Here is a 19,435-nt window from a genome sequence, read left to right as displayed (position 1 = left end):
AAGACACTCTATTAGGATATCAGCTTTCTAAGAGAGCTGGAACTTTTTCTTCCTTCTGTGCATAGACCTCTTGCATAGAGGGAAGGTACCTAGGTAAGGTCTGGCATGTTGTAGGTACTTGAATGTTTTTATGATTTATAGTGATGTGTAGGAGGGACCTTGCTCTTATGTGTATAACAGTTCTGTGTCTGATTCTCTGTTGACTGGGGAAGATCACCATAAGATAATTTATAAAAGCTCTGACAAAGAGAAGAAAGTCGGACATGATTGACATTGGGCATGACGTTACATTGGACATGTTTGAACTTACGCACACCTTCACAAAGAGGTGGCTGAGCCCATGGCTGTGGTTCCTAACATGACCCTATAGCCTTTTACTTGGCACTCTTCTCCCAATTTAGACCCTTACTTAGCATACTGCCAGAAATGAGTCCAGACTTGGGGACATATAGGCTCCTTCCAAGCTAATGTTCCTGCGGCTGAGAGAGCCAGAGTTGCCGCGGATGACAATGGCAGGATCTGAAGTTTGGGCTTGAATAGGTCCTTCCCTGTGGGGACACAATTGCACCTGAGGATGAGTGGCTCGTTCCCAGGGAAGTGAGTGGTCTTTTCCATGGGCAGGACCTCAGGGAGGGACGCATGAGTGACGTCACACACCAAGATTGCCTTGGTGAGCCCGTGGATTTTGTCTTTGCCCTTAGAGATGGAATCCCTCCGTATCGCATGGGGAGTAAGAAACAGCTCCAGAGAGAGATGCATCGCAGTGTGAAGGCCAATGGCCAGGTGGCCCTACCTCATTTTCCGGTGAGTAGACATGGCATGGGCTGTATCCCGAATCATGAGAAGAGCTGGGAGGAGGGGAGCAGCGCCTGAGGACTGCTGGAGAGAAGAGGGAGAGAAGGGACTCTCTGGACTGAAGAAATGATGTGCTTCTTTGGAGCGTGGTATTGACAGAGTGACGTTTTGTGTTTCCTGGATTAAAGAGTGGAAAGTTCTGTGAAAAATAGACCCAAGTATCACTAGAGTATGACCTGATGGACTCAATGCATTCCTGCTAGTCTGGAAACTCCCTGAAGGCAGGGAGCCTTAAAAGCATCATTCATTTATTCACTCATGGATAGATTCATTCATTCATTCCTTCACCCACATTTGTATATATGTGCATGGCTCTTTGCCAGCATGTATTTGTGCCATGTGAACAAATTACTTTTAGAGGCCAGAAGATGGCGTCAGATCCCCTGGAACTGGGCTTATCCATGGTTGAGAGCCGTTTCCCAGGTGCTGGGAATTGAGTCTGGGCCCTCTGAATGAGCGACCAGTGCTCTTGACCTCTGACCCCTCCCTGCAGCGCCAGGGTTTTTGTCTGGTAGCCTCTGTGTCCAGTCCTGGTACAGCTCCTGTCATGGGCAGGTGCTCACTGAACACGGAGCAGAGTGAGGTTAGGATCTCTCTATGCCGTATCCTTCTGCCCTGCTTGCCGTGGACTCTTCTGCTTCTCTGCACAGCTGAGTCACTCACCGTCTGTTTATCTGTTTACCTGACCATCCTACTAACCTGGATGCTCCCCCACAACCCCTCAGAGGGCAGCTATATAGTCTTACCTTGCTTGTATTCCAGAGCTGGGCTCTCTGGAGTCTGTGCCTGATGAAAGCTGATGGGTGGGGCGTCTAGGGAGAAACTTCCTCCCATGACTGAGAGAGGGTAGCAGGTTTCTCTGGGATCTTCCCTTGATGATAGCAGTCAGCACACACTTCACTGGGCTCAAGAGCCCACAACCCCTCTTCCAGGCCAGGCCTTTTCCGCAGTAGCCTGCTCTCCAGGATGTAATAGCATCTAGCTTGGAGCAGGTATGACGTATAGTCGTCTTTCCCGGCAGCTTCAGAGACTCCAGCTGGTTCGCGTGGTTGTGTTAGAGTCTGAAAACTAACACGCCAGACTGCTAAACCCAGCTCACCTGAGGAGCGTTGCAGGCTGTAGCTGTCCTTGGAAACTCCTGGCACACTTACCTTGTGTGCCAAGGCAGACTTACCTTGTCTGAAAACCAGCCTATTAAGACTGCCCTGACGAGTGACTTCTCTGACTGTCCCTACCCCACCCCATATAATATAGATGACAAAGCTATTTTAATGGGGGGGGGTGGGTATGTATCAATCAAAATTCTATTCCCCAAGCCTATAAATTGGCTGATTTTTGTCCTGGGTTGTGCAAAACGACTTTTTTTGGGGGGGGGGTCAAGGAGCCAGCCCCCATAAGGACAGCCATCCACACAGGGGCCTTTCCTACCCCTCTCACTTTCCTGCCCCTGTCACTTTCCTGCAGGTAGGAGGATGAGGCTGGCTCTTCAGCTGGGGAGAGCAAGTTGGCTTTCTGCTCTTTCCCCAACCCCAAAAGAAAAAAAAGGCAAAGCAAGAGGAGGAGGAGGAAGGGGGGAACAAGTGGGGAGGTGGGGAGGGCAGAGTGGGGGAGCAAGATGACAGAGAAAGGACAGAAAGCCGGGCGGCGGGGGTTCTCGCCGCTCACTGCTCTTGGCAGGCTTTCTCGACGCCTTTTTATATTCTGTGCTTGGTTTTGGAGATGTTCCGTTTTCCCTTGATAGATCAGCTTCAGGCAGCCAAGCTCAGCAGTGTTCTGCTACTAGCCCGCAGCAGCTTTCTTCATTTTCTGTACAAAGAGAGGAGGAGGAGGGGAGGAGAAAAACGAGGGAGATGGAGGACAGTGTTGAGACAACACTACCTCAGAGGTGCGCAGTGTGCGGCCGGGAAATAAATTACCACTTCTTCTCTGATCTGGGGCCGGCGACTCCCCCCCCACTCCCTCCCCCCGCCTCTTTTCCAATCTTTTTTTTTTCTTTCCTTTTTTTTAATTTTCAACTCCCTTTCTGTTTAGAATCTACTTTTTATTCCTTGAGTTGGTTTCTCTCCCCTCCCCATCTCAGAGGGCTGCCTTTTTTTTTTTTTTTTTTTTTTGATGTTTGACAACAGTCTTTGAAGATTTTCTACTTCAGAGTAGCTACTGATGGGCTGGTTGTACTACAGAGGGAACAAGCAGGGCCTCTCGGAGTGCGACCAACTGCTCCTGCCCAAGGCAAACGCTGGTGGGGACCATGGCTCTCCATGAGGCCACCGAGCCCGCGCATAAAAGTCCTGAGCAGCGCAGGCCGCCTCGCCATCCACTCTCTGCCCAAACGTGGGGACTCAGCACGCGTCGGTGGGCCCCACGAGCTCCGTCCTGGCTGGTGCGGCCAGTGCTTGCCCAGCCAGCTAATGGTGCCTGGCTCCTTCCTCCCCACCCCCTCAGAGAACCCACCGCCTGCCCAAGGAGATGACGCCTGTGGAACCCGCTGCCTTCGCCGCCGAGCTCATCTCCAGGCTGGAGAAGCTAAAGCTGGAACTGGAGAGTCGCCACAGTCTGGAGGAGCGGCTGCAGCAGATCCGGGAGGTAGGGCCCCCTCCAGCATCCTTTCCACCCTGGGCGTGTGCGTGCATATATGTGCCATGGGTCCACACGTGTGCCAGCCTGTGGGTGCATGGACATAGGGCTTTGGAGGTGTTGCTTTCTTGTTCACTCCCTCTCTGGGGCCTCTGTTCCCAGGATGAAGAAAAGGAGGGGTGTGAGCAGGCACTGAGCTCACGGGACGGAGCCCCAGCCCAGCATCCCCTGGCCCTCCTACCCTCTGGCAGCTATGAAGAGGATCCACAGACCATTCTGGATGACCACCTGTCCAGGGTCCTCAAGACCCCTGGCTGCCAGTCGCCTGGTGTGGGCCGCTACAGCCCACGTTCCCGCTCCCCTGACCACCACCACCATCACCACCTGCAGTACCACTCCCTCCTTCCCACGGGGGGCAAGCTCCCTCCCGTGGCCGCCTGCCCGCTCCTGGGAGGCAGGAGCTTCCTGACCAAGCAGACGACGAAGCACGCTCACCACTACATCCACCACCACGCCGTCCCCAAGACCAAGGAGGAGCTCGAGGCAGAAGCCACGCAGAGAGTCCGCTGCCTCTGCCCTGCGGGCACGGATTACTGCTACTCTAAATGCAAGAGTCACCCCAAGGCTCCAGAGCCTCTGCCCGGGGAGCAGTTTTGGTAAGCCACTAGCACACCCCGAGGGTAGGGCTGTTCCCCTAGCCTGAGTCCTGAACAGGTGTGAAGGGGGTCCGGGGCCTGGTTAGCTTCCTGGAGGGGCGTGGGCAGGGGTTGCAGTGTGGGCGGTGCCCGTGCAGAGCCGCTGCGCCCCAGTGGGACTGCCCAGTGCCCGGAGCAGTGGAGTCCTAATGAGATGCCCCGGTTGGGTGTCCTCGTCCTGTGCAGTGGCAGCAGAGGCGGTACCTTGCCCAAACGAACTGCGAAAGGCACAGAAACGGGCCTGGCGCTGCAGGCCAGGGAAGGAGGGGCGTTCAGCGGAGCAGGGGCCCCTCAGCTTCCCGGGGAGGAAGGAGACCGGTCCCAGGACGTGTGGCAGTGGATGCTGGAGAGTGAGCGGCAGAGCAAGCCCAAGCCCCATAGGTAAATACCGCTCCCCCGGGCCCTGACAAGAAGGCGGTGTGGGGGTGGCTGTTTTCTGCAGTCTTCGGAAAGCAAATGTGACTGCCCCTGCCATCCCAGTATTAGACACTGGGCTAAAGGGACCACAAAAATGTCACGCTTTGGCACTGGCCCCTGTTCGTGCTATGGTAGAGTTATTTTTTTCTCTCTCTCTCTCTCAGAGTAGAATAGACAAGCTTCTCCTACTGAAGTCACATTTTCCAGTTTTCCTAACCCAGTTTCTCTCCTGTCCCGTTCAGTGCCCAAAGCATAAGAAAGAGCTACCCATTGGAGTCCGCCCGTGCCTCCCCAGGAGAGCGAGTCAGCCGGCACCATCTGTTGGGGGCCAGTGGACACCCCCGCTCGGTGACCCGGGCTCACCCGTTTACCCAAGACCCTTCCATGCCTCCCCTGACCCCACCCAACACTTTGGCGCAGCTGGAGGAAGCCTGCCGCAGGCTGGCAGAGGTGTCAAAGCCTCAGAAGCAACGGTGAGTGGAAGGGTAGGAGGAGCAGAATGAGGTGGGTTTGGAGATGGAAACTCTCCCGGGGAGGAGTCACTTCTGGCTGAGTAAATCTCCTTTCCAGCCCCTGGAAGTTGTTCTCTTTGTTTCTGTTCCCTTGTTAGGGTTCAGGCGGGGTCATCAAGGCAAGGCATTCCTACAAGTAGGGTGATTCCGTGATCCCGTGATCCCGTGATGCCGTGTAAATCCCTTTCCTTAGCATTGCACACTTCCTGTGAGGCAGGTCAAATGGGCCTACAAGCAGCTGTGACCAAGGAAGACTGGACAGTCTTGAGCCCTTTGCCGACACTAAGATTCCCTGTGAACAGGGGTCTTGGTTGGGTCTCTGCAGGGAGGGAGGTTGGGGTGTGTCTGCATCTCTTTAGGAGGCCAGAATGATTTTCTCTGCTGCCCAGTTGCCATGGGGATAAGGGTTTACCTCTAAATTCTTCCCTCTGCCACATCTTCAGGTGCTGTGTGGCCAGTCAGCAGAGGGACAGGAACCACTCGGCCGCTGGTCAGGCAGGAGCCACACCCTTCTCCAACCCAAGCCTGGCTCCAGAAGAGTGAGTGTCTGTCTGTCTGTCCGTCCGTCCGTCCGTCCCCTCTCAGGCATTACTGGGACACTCGGAGGGGTTTACTTCTCAGGGAGTGTCATTATCTGCAGTGGTGTATGTGTGGAACTCCATATTTGAAATGCCCTGTTTACATGCCGAGTGATGAGCAGCGCTAAAGGCAAATGTTGCCATCGGTGAGGATCATGGGAAATCTGCCTACTGAGACTTCTGCCTCACGGCACAGGGTTTCTGCGGCTCACAGTAATGACAAGCTGGGACGGGAAGCCATTGTCAGAAGGGTAGAGGGACATGAATCTGGGTACACAAGTTACTTTGCAGGTCTTGGAATCTAGCAGGGCTGGACAGGTGTTTCTGTTGCCCCTGAGCAGGGAAGTGATTCTCTGCTTTTGCTGTCACAGGTTCCCTAAAAGCCCATCTCCACATTCTGCTTGGAGAAAATAAAAATCTTGGCCCAAACTGGGCCATGATTCTTTGTTGAAAATTTGTGGTTGGAGATGGGACTTTGAACCCTGTCTATAGGATTTCAAATCTGCCGGAGTTTTATAGAATGATCTAGATAAAGTTTCTTTAGCGCCTTCATTCTGAGCTGTGACTGATGTTTGAGGTCCTGAATTAGTAAGTCACCTTCCCTAGAACCCTTCCTGGTTTTAATTGGTTAACCTCAAGTCTACCAGCTGCCCGCCAGTGGCTTTCATAAAAGCCACTCCGAAAACAGACTAAATGGGACAGTTAAAATGACAGTGGGGCTGGGGCTGTACCTCAGTCGGTAGAGAGCTTGCCTGGTCTCAGTGCTGAGGTAGCAACCCAGCACTGCACAGACTGAGGTGGAAGTGGAGTGAGGGGCCGCCTGTAATCCCCAGCTCTCTGGGATGCAGGGACGATTGGCAGTTCAAGGTCATCTTTGCCCAGCAAGTTTGGAGTCAGCCTGGGTAATATGAGCCTGAAGCCTTTCCCCCTGTGAATGTGGTTCTGTGGGCATAATGGATGTCAAGGCATTTGAGCTCACACTGTCCATGAGGAGCCTTGGCCTGCGACTGCCTCCGAGGATCCCCCGGTCTCAGTGAGCCCGGTGCAGGCAGGTTCCCAGCACTGTCTCTTCTTCGGTCTTTACTGCCGAGGCCTCAGAAGGAGGCCTCTGAGAACCCCAAACTGAAGGCACTGAGGTGTACAGTGTGAGTTCGAAACTGAGGAAAGGCTCCCCTTTCTGCGTCTCTGCAGGTCTCTGGGCGGGGGTAGCTCCCTCTGGAAAGAGAGGGTCCTGCCCACCTGTGTAGACCTAGACCCCATACTGTATGCGTGTAACTGCGTGTTCGCTTGGAGACGCTGAATTCACAGCATCCTGTGTTCTTTTGTAGTCACAAAGAGCCCAAGAAACTGGCAGGTGTCCATGCACTCCAGGCCAGCGAGTTGGTCGTCACTTACTTTTTCTGCGGAGAAGAAATTCCGTACAGGAGGCTGCTGAAGGCTCAGAGCTTGACACTGGGTCACTTCAAGGAGCAGCTCAGCAAAAAGGGAAATTATAGGTAAGAGGCCCACCTCCTTTTCTGCTCTGGAGTTTGCCCAGCACCCAGACTGTCCAGCCCCAGAGCGTCCAGCACCTCAGTCTTCGTAGGCCGTGGATTTGGGACGTGCTGTGTGGAGGCTGCCTCTTAAGTGGGCCGCCAGGCAGCTGAGCGGGGGAATTCCTTCTCCCCCCTCCCTCTGCTACCTCTAACAAGAACAGCCATTTCAGCAGGCTGCTGAGAGGGAGTGGTTCTCTAGAGATCCAGCCCGGTCTTCTCTTGCAGGTGAACAGGACTGAGAATCAAAAGGGGAGCAGGGCTGGGCTGTGTGGTGGAGGCTCTGTCTGAAATTGGAGACCCCCTTGTCTGTTTGGGGTTGGGACTGATGAAGGGAGAGCCCAGTCAGAGGCCGCCATGTTGGAAGCTCAGAAAATCAAGAGACCAAGGCCAGGGGTTCACCAGCATCTCTCTTGCTCTGCCTGGTGAGCATGATGCCTGGGTTTGGCAGGCTACCTGTAGCAGCAGCATTTGTAACTAAGAAGGGGCCAGGCCTGTGGATGGTCAGGAGGGTGAATAGGGCTGGCCTGTCTGCCCCCTGGCCCTGGGCCTCGTTGTCCTCTCCCTACCCACCTGGCCTCCTTGCCTCCCTAGCAGAGTGGAGGGACCCTTAAAAAAGGCCCATACTGACCTTGTCAGGTCCTTGAGAGGACCCAAGAGCTAAGGATGAAAGGCAGCTCAGAAGCAGTTCTGATCCAGGCGAGCGATGGCTACGTCAGTTCACGTGGGACTTGGCCGGCCTGGCCTCCCTGTGTGGAGAATGTAGTGTGTCTCAGGTGCAGAGCACCAGGCCTGGACAAAGTGAGGCAAACAAGACACGCAGGGCGCCCCAAGGAGGTGCCCATTCTTCAGTGTCCTTGGGCTCTGTGTAGAAGTGCAGCCCATATGTACCCCCAGAGCCAAGATATGAGGGCAGAGCCTGAGGGAAGTTCAACTTCCAAGGTGGCCTCTGGCCCCTCGGCGAGGAAGCCCATTTCCAGGATGCTGGCTTGCCCTATCTTCCCTACTGGGGCCCTTGTGGCTGCTATTCTGTCCTGGGGCCCTTTTAGTGGCACCAACAGTGACCTTTTATAGGGAGAAGGACCGAGACCCCTCAGGTGACAGCCTTCTGGGGTGGCAGGTGTGTAGCTGGGCCTGGGTCATTCTCTGTCAAAACCAGGAAGAGGCCATTCTGAAAGCTATCAAAGGATCTGGGGAACAGGCCGGGCTGCTGGCTTTCATCTTGACAGAGACACAGGTGAAGCTAATTACACAAGTGCGCCCCTCCAGGGATTCATTTTGATCTTGGCTTTGACTCTGCTGGACTTTGAGGAGAACTGCAGGTGACCTTCAGGGGGCGAAAGTGTCACGGCACACTGTGTAGGGGCTGTGGGGAAAGGCCTCCCTCAACCACTCTGGCCACATCTGGCTCTGATTTTTTTTTTTTTTCTTTTTTTTTTCCTAAGGCACATTTAATAAGCCTGGCTTTGAAGCTCTGGCCTCCCCTTTAATGCACAAAGACTTGCACAAATGGTCCCCCTCAAATTCTTTCCTGATTGGATCAGACTGTGGGAAGGCCCTCCCACCCTCCTTATCTCTGCAGTTGGGCTTGGTGTCCTCCTAGAGATGGGGGTTGGGGCCAAGAGAACACTCTGCCACACACACACACACGTCCCCAACACACACAAACACCAAACCAGGGCCTTGACACCCCCCCCAACATTTCAGTTTGTACCCCTAGCCCCCACCCTAATGAAAAATTGCCCAGTGAGGCCAGGGTTGTGGAGCCGGGACCTGGGCCGTGTTGAGTAATCTCACCATGGCAGGAGTTCAGAAAGCAAACAGTGTCTCCAGACATGCCAGACACCATTGGTGCCAGATGGCAGGAGAAGGCAGAGCTTGCCACATGAAGCCCGGTGCTGTGGAAAACCCGGTTCTTGGAGAAAATGAAGGCGAGGCCACGTGTTTGAAGTCCTGGGGAGGTTGGGCCTCGGGAACGTTGCCTCTCCCCCTGCTGGAAGAGGTTGCAGTTATGGAAAAGGTCAATGAGTGTTTGCCCAGAGGTGCCGTGAAAGCTCAACGCCAGAGGGGTCAGAGCTGGGGGCCTTGGGCGATATTGGTGTTCAGGCCTTTAATTTGGAAAAAGCCACCCTCTCCTCCCCCACACCAGCTATCATGGCCCTGCTCCCCTCCCCCCTTTCTCTTGACTTCCCTAAGTATTACGAACCCTTTCATGTGCAATGCTGTACCCCTTAAATGGTCCTGTTCCTGGATAGCCTGCTCAGACACAAAGGCCCTGGCTAGACCCACTTGCTTGACCTTAGCCTGCGCTCTTCATTCAGTTCACCTGCTCTAAAAGGGATGACACAGCCCTTAACTGAGGAGGGCCACATTATTTATTTATTTATTTATTTATTTATAAGAGAGAAAGTTAACAAAAATCAATCCTCGGCCCTAAACATGGAACAGGACCTTATGTTCTAGTGTTCTGGTGGCCCCGTGGTTCCAGGAGTTGATGACCTTCTCTCTGAGGGTGCCCTTTATGGGCTGAAGGGACAGTTCACACAAAAGGCTTCACCCACTCAAGGGGGTTCTCCCTTGCTGGGGACAAGGAAGGATGGAGAGTCTGTTTCAGGTCCTCTGCAAGGCTTGAGGTAGGACTGGCCCAGGACCTGAGAGGCCCTCATTGTCCTGTGAACATTAATAGTCTTAGAAGGAGGAATGTTGCAGAGGGAGAAGAGGGCCCTTCCATTAAAGGCAGGAGGGGAAGGCCTTAGTGTTGGACCCTAGGGAGGCAAGGGAAGAGGGATACAGGGACAAAAGAGGAGGGTTCCATACCTGCTCCACACAGGTGGGCTCTGGGGCTGGCCTGCCTCCTGTTGGGCTGGACCGAAGATTATTGGCATTTGGACGATTGGCCTCTGGACTGACTGTAGCAGCCAGTCAGCTTTCCACTTCTACAGGCTAAGTGGAGTCTCTGGAGGTCCCTGCAGGGTGGCCCTGCCCTGCCATCTCAAAGGAAGCCCATTTTCCTCCCTCAGAAAGAGGAGGGAGTCTGCTGGGCGGGTGTGTGGCAGCAATTGTGACTAGAGGCCTAGGCCAGGCACAGGCCGCTTCCCAGGAAGAGCCTGACCTTCAGCCTACACAGTGCATCTGCCTGGTCCGCCTGGCCAGGTGGGCTGCCCTCATCAGTCTGGTGTGGCCCGTGGTTCAAGGCCCACCTGTCGGCACAGATGCCCCGCTTGCTTCTCTGCTGGCGAGAAGGCGCCACCTCAACAAGCTCTCCCGTCTTCCTTTAAGGTATTACTTCAAAAAAGCGAGCGATGAGTTTGCCTGCGGAGCCGTGTTCGAGGAAGTCTGGGACGACGAGACGGTGCTCCCCATGTACGAAGGCAGGATCCTGGGCAAAGTGGAGAGGATCGATTGAGCCTGGGCCTCAGCTTGCGCCGCAGAGCCGGAGCCCAGAGAACCTGCCTCGGACCTGTGCAACAGCCAGGAGATATTTTGAAGGAAAATGAAAACCAATTAAGAAGACAAAGTCTGGGGAGGAACTGGCCCTCGGGCCTTCAGGAGGGGCGGGGGTGGTTGGTTCTCAGTATCCATGAGCTGGGTACCGAGATCAGAAAAAGCCTGAACTATTTATTCAAAACGTGGCCACTCCGGGCTATTGAAGATGCTGAGTGTGTTTGAGAGACCGCCATACATAATATATGACTTCCTAGGGATCTGAAATTCATAGACTAAGAGAAAACTGTGTATAGCTTGCCCGAACAGGAGTCCTTACTGATATTTATTGAACAGTCGATTACCCCCCCCCAAAAGTTTATGCTGCTTTAAACACGGAAGTGGGAGAGAGAGAAGTTTGGATTGCTGTCTACGCTTAGGAGCCGAGCTGGGAGTGCATTAATCATTTCTTCGTTAACAGAGGAATCCGCCCTGTGTGGCTTTTTTTTTTTTTTTTCTCAAGTGAAGACAGGCTTCTTTAAAAAAAAAAAGAATTGGTGCCCACCCATTGACACATGCGGAAATCTGTGCCCCCACCTCACCCCACCCCGGCCGTGCATCTCTGCTTGAGGGTCGGTTGTGACAGCGTCTTCACCACTTCGGGCAATGTCGTGTTGGGTGGGACCGTCTGGAGTGGAGGAGTGGGGGAGCCTTTCCCCGGCAGGGCCAGCCGCTGCCGATTGACCGTGGATGGTCTTTTGGTTCAAGCTTGTGCTTTTTGGGGGAAGTGAGGGCTCCTCGTTCTCTTTAAATCAGTCTCTGGACTACGGCCATGAGGAACCTCCCCTTGACCAGCCGCCCCTGCAAGGACCCCCAGCAGCACCTCTCCTCCTTACCTTCCCCTTGGCGCTCGGGTTTGTGTTAAGTTAATCTGTACGTCCTGTTTGCCATCCTTCCCTGTGCTATAGGCCTGTGTATAGTGTAGGGCAGAGCGTTAACCCTCCGGGTAGTGCTTGACATCGGAAGTACAGTGCCTGTACAGGCGCGGGGACCCGCTCCGTGCACCGCCCTATATTCAGGGCTCAAGCTCTCCCTTGGTTTTTGAAAGGGGTTTATGTATAAATATATTTTATGCCTTTTTATTACGAGTCTTGTTACACTCAATGACTTTTGTCATGGCATTTTGTTCTACTTAGACTGTAAATTATGCATTATAAAGAGTTCATTTAAAGAAAATTACTTGGTACAATAATTATTGTAATTAAGAGATGTAGCCTTTATTAAAATTTTATATTTTTCAAAACGTCGGCCTCATCTTTGGATTCCCCCAGGGTGGGAGTGGCACCAGGGAACCCATTTTATGCAGGGACGTCTGGGCATGGCTTCCCCTTGCTTAGCCTGGCTCTGAGGGCCCAGGCGCTTGCACTGAAGCTGGGTTCCAGGGCCTATAGGTTTCCCACATACTGGCAGAGGGTGTTCTCTCGTGGGGCAGCAGTATTGGAGACTTTGCCCCACCCCCTGCACCCAGGCACCCAGGTGCATGTTTGTAGCCAAGGGGTGGCCAGCCAAGGCAGAGAGTTTTGAGGCTAATGCCGTTCACCCTTCGTGTCCTGGGATCTCATGACCTCAGAACTTTCATCCAGGCTCTTGGCCCATCAAGCATTGGGCATCAACCAATGTTAGGCCCTCACTAGGACACAAGAAGAGCAACTTGTCCTTTTGGACAGGTGTGTGTTAATATGACCTTGGACATCAGCCCTTGCGCACTCAGTCGTGTTCCGTGGGCAGCTCAGGAAGCCAGGCTGAGTCTTTGGGCAGAGAGCCCACTTGAAGACCTATGAGGTGAACTTCTTAATGTCTGGTGATGGGCTGGGGGGGTAGCCCGGTGGCAGAGCTCTGTCGGGCATGAATAGGCCCTGGGTTCCATCCTCAGCACCAGATAGGGCATGAATCTCACGACACTGGGTCTGTCTCGGCTTCCTGTTGCTTTTCCATGACAGGCTTTAGCAGTGGACTGAGTGTGACATTGGTCCTGTTGACACTGAAAGGCTCCTTGCTGTGCGATTGTAGGGTGGGCAGGTTTAATGCTCCCAATGGAGGTTTGGAGGGGTAGGGATCCTTCTGGATCCTTCTAAGGTGAGGGAGGCTCTGAAGTCTGGACCCCGGGAAACCTACTGTACTTGATAGGCATGGAGGTCTATGGGTGGTCGTTTCTCTTCATCTTCAAGCCTCTGGTTCATTGAACAGAAGAAGGAGGCAGGGAGGGCTTAAGACCCAACTTGGAATCCCAGCAGCACCACCCTCTGGGTGAGCACCTGACCTGGCTCCCGTTGGGCATGTGCGGGATGAAGCTGGAGTAGTCAGCTGATCACTTAGATCGCTGCCTCCTCTTTCTTAAGTTGTATTTATCATGGTACAAACACTGACGTGATACAGCCTCACATTTTCAAGTTTACAGGGTTATTAAGGATATTCGTGACAATATTGTCCAGTTAGAACATCTCTGTGTGTGTTATATCTGTGACCATGTGTGTAAAGGCGTGCCTGCCCGTGGAGGCCAGAGTCAAGTGTTCTGCTCCCGCACTCCATCATCTCTTGAGATAGTCCCTTACTGAACTTGGAGCACTGCTGGCAGCCAGCAAGTCCCAGTGATTCCCCTGTCTCCATCCCTCACAGCAGCACAGTTACAGGCATGTGTGCCACCATGTTTGGTTTTTAACCTGGGAGCTGGGGTCAAGTCTTCATGGTGTACAGCAAGAGCTTTTACCCACCGAGCCATCTCCTCAGCCTGCACGATTAAGGCTCTCTGCTTCCTGCATGCTGAGTCCTTTGCCCTCCCCTCTGACCACAGCAACTACCATGTTACTCTCTATCTGAGTGTTTTGTCTACGTGTGTGTGTGTATGGGCTCCAGGTCAGAAGAGGGCATCAAATCTCCTGGGGCTGGAGTTTGGGGTGGTTGGGAATAACTATGTAGATGCTGGACACCAATCCCGCGTCTTTTATAAAAGCAGCAGAGGCCCTTAGCAATGCATTGCGCCTTCAGTCACCTCCGCTGTTCCCCTAGGATTATTTTAAACACTTCTAAGCTGAGTCACACAGACCGTATTTACCCTGTGACTAAAACTACTCGGCATATAGTCCCGGGGATTTCTCCACGTCTCACTGACGCTTCATTTTTCAAGGCTGAGCAGTATTCCATTGTATATTCTTACCACATTTTCTTTAGCTTTTACATCCTACACCCTGATTTTAATGCTTTTTGATAAATCTCCAACGCTGTTTCTAAAGTGGTTCTACCATTGACTTTTCTGTGAAAAGTATACAGGACTTCCAAATTCCTCATGTTTTCACCAACACTTGCCTTTTTAATCTTTCTTCTTTCTTTCTTTCTTTCTTTCTTTCTTTCTTTCTTTCTTTCTCTCTCTCTCTCTCTCTCTCTCTCTTTCTTTCTTTCCTTTCTCTCTTTCTCTCTTTCTTTCCTTCTTCGTGTGATATTTATGTGTGAGTGTGGTACCCATGTGCCACGGTGAGAGAGAGGACCACCTTTGGGAGTCCAGCCTCCTCTTGCTGTTGTCGTGAGGCAGGGCACACTCCAGGCTGTCTGGCCTCCAAGCTTCCAGACAACTCTTTCGTGGCCACCTCCCATCTCTCCTCAGGGGAGCTGCCACTACAGAGACAGTGCACTGGGTCCGGCTTTGTTTGTGGTTTGAGATAGGGTCTGCCTGTGTATCCCTGGCTGGCCTGGAACCCACTATGTAGACCAGGCTGGCCTCGAACTCACAGAGCTCCACTTGCATCTGCCTCCCCAGTGCTGAGATTAATGGTGTGTGCCATTCCATTTGACATGCCCAGCTTTTTTAAGGCAAATTCTGGGGACTGACCTCAGGTCATCCTGATCAACCGTGCTCACTGAGCGTCTCACCGGCCCTTTTTGTTTGTTTTTCTAGCAGATGCCCTAACAGGTATGAGAAGCCGGCCTCATTTGCATTTCCCTGAAGGTTGGTGGTATCAATCTGTCCTATGCCTGTTGATCATTTGTATTTCTTTGGACAACTCTCCTTGAGGCTTTAGTACCCTTTTAGTTTTAGATGTCTTTATTGCTTTGATATGTACGGGTGTCTCGCCTGCACATATGTATGTGCACCGTGTCTGTCTTTGCTGGTGGAAGAGGGCAGGAGATTCCCTGGAGTTATAGTTACGACAGCTGGGAACCACCACGTTCTGTGGGAGCTTCAGGGAGGGAGCTTCCAGGTCAGTTCCAGCTAGATTTCTCCAAGTTCTGTGTTCAAAGGGTGTGGGTGTCCAGTGATATGGTTTCAAGTTTCGGGAGGCAGCCAAGCGCAGTGGCAACAACTGACCAGCACCCTGACCGACAACTGAAAGAGAGGCTTACCATGACTGTCACTGGAGGTTTTGTTAGTCTGTGGCTCTCGTGGCGAGCTTTTTTCGCTCTGTGATATAACTCTATTCGTACTGTGTGTGTGTTTATGCACACATGTGTTTTTAAGAGTAAGCTTATAAAAGGATGCTTTCGCAAGCATCCGCAATGTTATCTATCACTCCCCAAAATTCCACCAGAAAACTTCTAGGAGTAATCACACTTCCAGCTAAGTTGCAAGAGACAAAACTTAAAAAAAAAAGAAAAAGAAAAAAGGAAAAGGAAAAAAAAAAAGGTGTTTCTGAGTATCTTGAGTATCTTTGAAGAGACTGAGGACCCTAGTAAATGGAAAGACCTTCCATTAATTGGTAAAATTAATATTGTGAAAATGACCATTCTACCAAAAGCAATTTACAGACTTAAGACAATCCCGATCAAAATGCATGTGACATTGTCCACAGAAGGAGAAAAAGCCATCCTAAACTTCATATGGACGTACAAAAGACCCCAGACATCTAAAACAATCTTGAGCATAAAGAGCAATCCTGAAGAGCTTACCACATCAGATTCAAGCTATATTACTCACCTATAGCAACAAAAAACGGCATGGCACTGGCACAAAAACAGATATATACATCAGTGGGACAAAATAGAAGACTCAAATATGAATGAATGATATCACAGCCCTCAGATATTTGACAAAGATACCAAAAATTGACGATGGAGGAAACACAGCATCTTCAACAAATGGTGCTGGGAAAACTGAGTGTAAATGTGTAGAAAAAATAAAAGTATCCCATATCTATCACCTTGAACAAAAACCAACCAACCAACCAACCAACAAACCTAATTCCAAATGGATCAAAGGCTGCATCCTGAAACCTGAAAGAGTGAAACTGCTAAAAGAAAACATAGATAGCAACTATGTGATTCGGGTAGGAAATAACATTCTAAATAGGACCCCGTTTACTTGGGAAGTAAGGCCAACAGTTGACCTTATTCTTGCACAAAGATGGGTTGCACGAAACTAAAAAGTTTCTGTACTGCCAGCTATGTATCTGATAGAGGATGAATACTCAGAATACACAAAGAACTAAAATAAATAATAAATAAATGAAATCAAAGAAAAGAAGGACTCAGTTTGAAAAATGGGCTGTAGATCTGAACAGAGTCCCCCAAGGAAGCAGAAAACAAAACAAAAACAAAGGGCTAAGAAACATCTAAAGTGCCCGAATCCTTAGCAATTAGGGAAATGCAATTCAAAACAACTGAGTTTTTGTTTTTGTTTTTTTTTTTTTTTTTTTTATCTTACCCCAGTCAGAATGGCAAAGATCAAGAAACAATGGCCAAGAGCTGGAGGGGATGAGGGGGCAGGGGTAGATGCAGACTTGTGCTGTCGCTTTGGAAATCAGCGTGAAGAATGCTCCAAAGCTAAAGCAGACCTACCTATCTACCATACGACCCAGGCCTACCAGCTCCTGGCATACACCCAAAGGACTGGGCATCCAACTCACAGATACTCAGCCATAGCCATTGCTGCTCCATTTACAATAGCTAGGGAATGGAAACAACCTAAATGTCCTTTAACCAATGAATGAATAGTGAAAATGTGCCACCTACACACTATAGGATACAGAAATAGAATATGGAAAAAAAAATCTGCAGATAAATGGATGCAACTAGAAAGTATCATCCTGACTGAGCTGACCCAGACCCAGGAAGACCAATGCCACATGTCCTCTCTTGTTTGTGGATCCTAGTTCTGAACCATTACATGTAATTCTATGACCTGTAGACCATAAAAGCTAGGAAAATAGAAAGGGACCATGAAGGCCAGAGAGAAGGGGCTGTGGAAAGCGAGCTGGCAGGTCCTGAAGTAAGAAGGAAGAGGTGGGAAACGGAGCTTTCTTAATTTCCACCCTGCGTAGTTTAATGTGTAACAACATTGTAATTATTTAATTGCTTATTAATGCATTCACACAGCAGGAAATGAATCTCCATGTTGCGCATAGAACACCTAGCATGCTGCTTGCTACCACATAGGTATTCATTCAGTTAATACTGATGAAAAAGGAGCAAAACAAATTGTTTATGGTCATAACACTTTGGCATCGTCCTTTTAGATTAAACACATACCATATGTTTGGATTATTTTGTAACCATGGTGTTTTCATTCAGTAAAGTCATTGGGCACGTCTCCATAGCAACAGGAACTATTCTGGATCCCTCACAGGAAAAATTAAATGTATTTATTTAATCATTTCTGACGGCACATTCGTGTAGTTCCTTGTTTGTGTGACTCTGAGTATGACTAAATTACCAAGGCTAGATCTTCATAAATTTCACCAGGACCCCCACCACACTCACTGCTAAGCAGTCTAACCGCTGGCATGCAGCTTCTCCACGTAGAACTGTCTGCTTGAAGGTCTTTTGAAGACTTTGGCCACATCTTGCCAGGCTGTTTGAGGCAGTGAATTTTTTGAACCTCCACACTTGCACGTGGTTGACCCTTGACCCAGTCTCTGCCATCGCTTGGAGTGTCCGGCCTAACATTCAGGGCTCTGCAGTCTGGGCCACGCTTCTCTCTGTGGTCACAGGCTGACATTGGTTTTCTATCCAAGGACCCTCCAGATGTTATCAGCTGAAAATGCTTTTAAGGTACCTCGCCTACTGACCAGGCGCTCTGCAGGGACCTAGCGCTCCCTCTGGGCTTGCATGGCTGACAGGGAGCCGCTTCCAGTTGAGAACTGTGAGTCTATCTCACCAGCTCAGAAAAACACAAGTCAGAAAAAATATGAAGCCGTTTTTACGGAATGGGGACCATGCACACAATCTTGTAAAGTGAATCACAAAAGAAAGAAAAAAATCATATTATGGGGAGGCCGAGGCAGGAAGGTCAACAAACTCAAGACCATCCTGGGCTATATGGCAAGACCTTGTCAGAAGAGAGAGAGAGAGAGAGAGAGAGAGAGAGAGAGAGAGAGAGAGAGAGAGAGAGAGAGAGATGGGGGCAGGGAGGAGAGAAGGAAAAAAAAAACTAAGTTGAACCCAAGTCAAGGTTTTAACAGGATCATGTTCTCAGAAAGGGGCCGAGGAAGGGCCCTCTCTGTTTCTTCCAGCTTCTAACAGCACTTTGATCTGTGGTGACGCAGTTTATCCCGGCATGGCCTCCCCATGTTTCCTCACGGGGTGCCACCTTCTCTCTGGACGGTCTGGCTTCGTGTCCAGCGTTCCTCTTTTTAGAGTATTTAGTTTAGTTTGTGTTTGTAGTGTGTACGCTTGCGTGTTGTCTGTGCACAGCACGTGTGCAGGAGCCCCTGGAAAATCGGAAGGAGGAGTCAGATGCTTCTAACACTGGCCTTCCAGAGGTTTGTGAACCTCTGTGTAGGCTCTGGGAACGAAACCAGGGCATTCTGCTAGAGCGGCCAGTGCTGTGAGCCACGGAGCCGTCTCTCCAGCCCAACAGCTTCTCTTGTGTAAGAGCACGAGTCATTGAACTACAACCCATCCTGAAGACCCATCTCAGCCTGAGTCTATAAAAACTCTACTTCTAAACAAGGTCACTCTCTCAGGGGGAGAGCATTAGACCTCACTGTATCCTTTTGGTAGACACCCTGACAAGTAGCCAGTGTTGTCTTGCTGTTTTGTCCTCAGAGGCAGTGGAAAAAAAAAATAGGACCAAAAGTCCAGTGTGGTCTCAAACGCTTGTCATTCTGTAATAGCTCTCACAAGGCTGAGGCAGAAGGATTGCTGTGAGTTAAGGGCCATGCATACGGCATCACTCCTGGGAGAAAGACTCCCCTACCCACCCATCCTTTCTGTCAATCAATCCTCCCCACTTCCCAACACCCATCAGAGCCCAGGAAGCTGACTTTCTTGCGTATCTCCATCCTGAGCAGTACACAAGGCTCTACTTTTCATTTTCACCCATCCGACGTCAAATTGGAAAATAGAAGCTGGAAGTAGAATTGGACCCTTCTATTCAGTGTCCATGAGGGCTGATGGAAATAAGGGTACACGGTTGTCCTTCCATAAACTGGCTCAGTGACTAGGATACAACATTCTACAACAGGTCCCTTGAAGAAGCACGGGATCCCGAATCTCTGTCTCTGAGGACTTCTGGGGAGAGCATTCGAAGCTGAGGTTCTCCTTTGCCGTCTTGAGTTTCCCTGGCCCACAGCTTCTCAGGCTGAGCTGCCTCTTTCTTAAGGGATTCTGAATGTGGCACAGGTCCGGGAATATGAGCCCATCCTGTCTCCCTGAGGAAAGGGGTCTGCTGCTTGGCTCCCCCGAGGTGCCCTGTGTCAGGAGAGGGGGGGATTTCTACTGGGACCTTAGTCTGTCAATGGAGTCTCAAGTCTCAGCTCCCTCCAGTCAGGCAATGGGTGCATGGCATCGATTCCACTGGTGTCAAATCTTTTGTGAGAGTCCATCGTGAAAATGTTTTGTGAATCCTTCCTGAGCACTTG

The 19,435-nt window shown here is 51.0% G+C and overlaps 1 protein-coding gene across 3 annotated transcripts in view; it reads left to right on the top strand.

The window, feature by feature from the left end:
• Nucleotides 1-11,889, top strand: part of Axin2 (axin 2) — a 30,029-nt gene extending 18,140 nt beyond the window's left edge. For all 3 annotated transcript variants that reach the window (XM_060386507.1, XM_060386506.1, XM_060386508.1), the window contains exons 4-11: nt 702-804; nt 3,298-3,438; nt 3,592-4,085; nt 4,311-4,505; nt 4,784-5,014; nt 5,497-5,592; nt 6,960-7,127; nt 10,443-11,889. In XM_060386507.1, the coding sequence (XP_060242490.1) occupies nt 702-804; nt 3,298-3,438; nt 3,592-4,085; nt 4,311-4,505; nt 4,784-5,014; nt 5,497-5,592; nt 6,960-7,127; nt 10,443-10,569 (1,555 nt within the window). In that variant the 3' untranslated portion in view covers nt 10,570-11,889. The remainder of the gene's footprint in view (nt 1-701; nt 805-3,297; nt 3,439-3,591; nt 4,086-4,310; nt 4,506-4,783; nt 5,015-5,496; nt 5,593-6,959; nt 7,128-10,442) is intronic.
• The last annotated feature ends 7,546 nt before the right edge of the window (nt 11,890-19,435 follow it).

This window comes from Meriones unguiculatus, chromosome 7, assembly GCF_030254825.1.
Source record: "Meriones unguiculatus strain TT.TT164.6M chromosome 7, Bangor_MerUng_6.1, whole genome shotgun sequence".
NCBI lineage: Eukaryota > Metazoa > Chordata > Mammalia > Rodentia > Muridae > Meriones > Meriones unguiculatus.
This window is presented reverse-complemented; position numbering and strand designations above follow the sequence as displayed.